General features: G+C 33.6%; 1 protein-coding gene across 1 annotated transcript; it reads left to right on the top strand.

Moving 5' to 3' along the window:
• The first annotated feature begins 2,274 nt into the window (after window positions 1-2,274).
• Window positions 2,275-2,931, top strand: LOC142177410 (zinc finger BED domain-containing protein RICESLEEPER 2-like). Its single transcript, XM_075245900.1, has one exon. The coding sequence runs from the start codon at window positions 2,275-2,277 to the stop codon at window positions 2,929-2,931; it is 657 nt and encodes a 218-aa protein (XP_075102001.1).
• The last annotated feature ends 622 nt before the right edge of the window (window positions 2,932-3,553 follow it).

Consider the following 3,553-nt stretch of genomic DNA (forward strand, 5'->3'; position numbering starts at 1 on the left):
CCCTCAATATATTTTGTACTTGAAAAATATTTTGATAGATAGATTCCCAAGACAAAATATATATTTGCAGCGCGGAAAAAAAAGAGTTGCATGTACTTGGAATAAAGAATTTGTCTATTTTCAAGACAAGGTTGAGAGGGACAAGTTGAATCCCACTTCCATTTTTGTAGTCATTTCTTAGTAGAGGATTGAGTTGGATACCCTCTGGTTGTTTATCAACCTTATTAGCAAAAAAGTACATAATTTGGTACATGTTTTCCGTAATTGTTTCCCATTAATCTCCTAATTATACTTTTTTATGAATTATTATTAACTTTTCATGGAACCTAGCTTTCACTTTAACTTTATTTCCTGATTTCCCATTCTCCTAAATCCTAACCCCTTCCCCGCTTGATTAACATTTAATATTTACAATAGTCCCCTTTAGAAACCCTAGCATCTAAAGTTCTAAACCCAGCAGAGCAGCCAACCCTCTGGCCCCTCTCGCCTCTCCCTTTAGCAAGAAATTCTCAAACAACAACCACGCGCAGTCCCACACATGCATAGCCAGTAGAGCAAGGAAGAAGGAAGGAGAAAGTCAAAAAATGTATGGCCATGCTTTGCAAGTTAAAGATTCATAATCAATTCTAATCATTCTTTTCTTCACTTCAATTGAAAATCAGGTAGATATTCAGTTAAAGAATATTATAACACAAGCCTGGATAATATTTGAGTTGATAAATATTTAGTTGATATTCAGTTAAAGAATGAAGTTTTTCTATATGAGTTGATAAATATGGATAGCTTTTCCATTACTTATTAGCAGAATCTTTAAATGAATTTCCTCAAACTAACTATTGTTCTGTATTAATTTGATCTTGTGTCTTTCTGCAGATAGTTCCTTAATTTGTAGTATGGCTGAAAATATATTAAGTCATAAGGTGATGGGTGAAAGTGGGGCTTCTAATTCAAATTCAATAAGTCAAGCTGAAACAACGGAGTCAAATATAACCAAAAAAAGTAAAAAAAGGTCTGTTGTCTGGGATCATTTTACAGAAATTATTACTTATGAAGGGACTACAAAAGCAAAATGTGACTATTGCTTTATTGAGTATTCTTTTAAAACTAAAGACGGTACGTCGACACTTCTTTCTCATATGTTTAAGTGTCCTAAACGCCCTGTTATTGTTGATAAAAAATAATCAAATTTAGGCTTTAAATCTGTTTCGGGGGGGGGTGACGTAGCTGTTGTTACTTGAAAATTTGATCAAGAAGAGTGTAGAAAGGCGTTATGTCGTATGGTAATAGTTGATGAACTTCCTTTTAGCTTTGTTGAGAAAGAAGGTTTTAGAGACTTTATGAAAGTGGCGCAATCTTATTTTCGGATCCCTTCCCGTAGTACTGTAACTAGGGATTGTTTAGATCTTTTTAATGAAGAAAAGCAAAAGTTGAAGAGGTCTTTTATAGAAACGAAACAAAGAGTATGTATTACCACTGATACTTGGATTTCTATACAAAGAATCAATTACATGTGTATCACTTCCCATTGGATTGATAGTGAATGAAATATGCATAAGAGAATAATTAATTTTTGTCCTATTGTTAGTCATAAAGGCGAAGATATGGCAAATGGTATTGGTAGGTGCTTACATGAGTGGGGGATAAATAAGATCTTCACTGTCACAGTTGATAATGCAAGCTCAAATAATGTGACAGTAAAAGAATTGTCTAAGCAATTAACAAAAATGGAAACTAATTTGATGAACGGTAATCACCTTCACGTGAGATGTATGGCTCACATCATGAATCTTGTGGTCTAGGATAGTTTAAAAGAATCTTCAGTGTCTATTGAACGTGTTAGGCATGCAGTGAGATATGTTAGGCAATCTCCTGCGAGGTTGAAGAGGTTTCAAGAATGTTTTGTTGATGAACAACTAAATTGTAAAAAAAAACTTTATGCTTGGATGTTCCAACTAGGTGGAATTCCACCTGCTTGATGTTGCGTAGGGCTGTTGAATTTGAAAGTACATTTTCACATTATGCTTCTAGTGAAATTGGCCTGAGACATTATCTTAAGCATTCTTATATTGAAGTTGGAATTCCTACAGGTGAATTTTGAGTAGTGATTGGGAGAATGTAAAAAGAATTACAAAGTTTCTTGAAATCTTTTATCTTCTTACTTTGAAAATATCTGGATCACGTTATGTTACATCGAATATTCATTTTCTTGAAATTTGTGCGGTTGCTGTTTATTTGAAGCAATTGATAGCAAATGAAGATACAGTTTTAAGTTAAATGGCAAAGAAGATGAAAGAAAAGTTTGATAAATATTGGGGTGATCCAGGGAAAATGAACAAGATAATTTTTATCTCATGTATTTTGGATCCACGTTACAAGCTCGAATCAGTTGGCTATGTACTTGTAAAGATGTTTGGTCAAGATCCGGGGGCAACTATACAAGCAGAAGTGAAGAAGTACATGACTTCATTGTTTAGTGAGTATGTAAAGTCCGGCTCAAAAGGTGTCGTGCTTGCTTCATCTTCAGATTATTCTTCATTGGACACTTCTACTTCCGGGTTTTCTGGTAGTCAAGTAGGTACCCAAAATACAGGACTTTTAGAATCACTCATACAAGATATAAAAAAATATAAAAGTGGGAGTGGAGGTGTGGATACTAGAACAAAGTTAGATAAATATTTTGGTGAAGAAACTGAGGATGGCACTAAAGAATTTGATGTTCTTCTCTGGTGGAAATTGAACTCAGCTAGATTTCCTATTCTTGCGGAGATGGCTCGTGATGTATTAGCTGTTCCGGTTTCAAGTGTGGCATCTGAATGTGCGTTTAGTACAAGAGGACGTCTTCTTGATTCATTTAGGAGTTCATTAACTCCTAAATTGGTGCAAGCTTTAGTGTGTCTTCAAGATTGGCTTCGAAATAAAAAATTAAAATAACCTGTTAGTGTTGAGAAAGATATTGATAAAATCGAGCAGCTTGAACAAGGTAATAATATTGTTACTATATTTTTGTTGTATATAAACGTTGTGGATATGCTTATATTTATCGCACGACTCATTATTTTAATTTTTTTCTTCAGATTTAGCTAGCGATGGAAAAGACCCTTCCGTAATTGACGTGTAGTGTTAATATATCTAGTAAGAATTCGAATTATGGATGTGCATCATTCATATTCCTTCCCTATGGTTTATAGCTCTGTGAAACATATGTAACAACTAATATTATGTTAAGTGCAGGTTTATAGCTTTGTGAAGCATATGTAATAGCTTTATATATCATGATAAGTGCAGGTTTATAGTATCACCAGACACTCATGTTATCTGATTCTAAAGTATTCTAAACTATTCTCTCTATGAGTTTGGTGAGAAGATATTCTAAAGTTCATACAATATACTACAAATATCTGATTTGCTTGTTATTTACAATTTGTTTCTTGGTAAGTTTTTTATGGTACTGGGGTAGAACTCATTATGTCGTAAATACTTACAATTGAACTAGTTATGTTTGGTTTAAGTCATTGAAGTATTATATTGGTAGTTGATGCCAGTGTAAAACAGT

The sequence above is a fragment of the Nicotiana tabacum genome, chromosome 23 (genome assembly GCF_000715075.1).
Source record: "Nicotiana tabacum cultivar K326 chromosome 23, ASM71507v2, whole genome shotgun sequence".
NCBI classification, from domain to species: Eukaryota; Viridiplantae; Streptophyta; class Magnoliopsida; order Solanales; family Solanaceae; genus Nicotiana; species Nicotiana tabacum.

What these genes read in the sequence shown, in the direction of transcription:
- LOC142177410 (XM_075245900.1), top strand. Translation starts at nt 2,275, where the DNA reads ATGGCAAAGAAGATGAAAGAAAAGTTTGATAAATATTGGGGTGATCCA.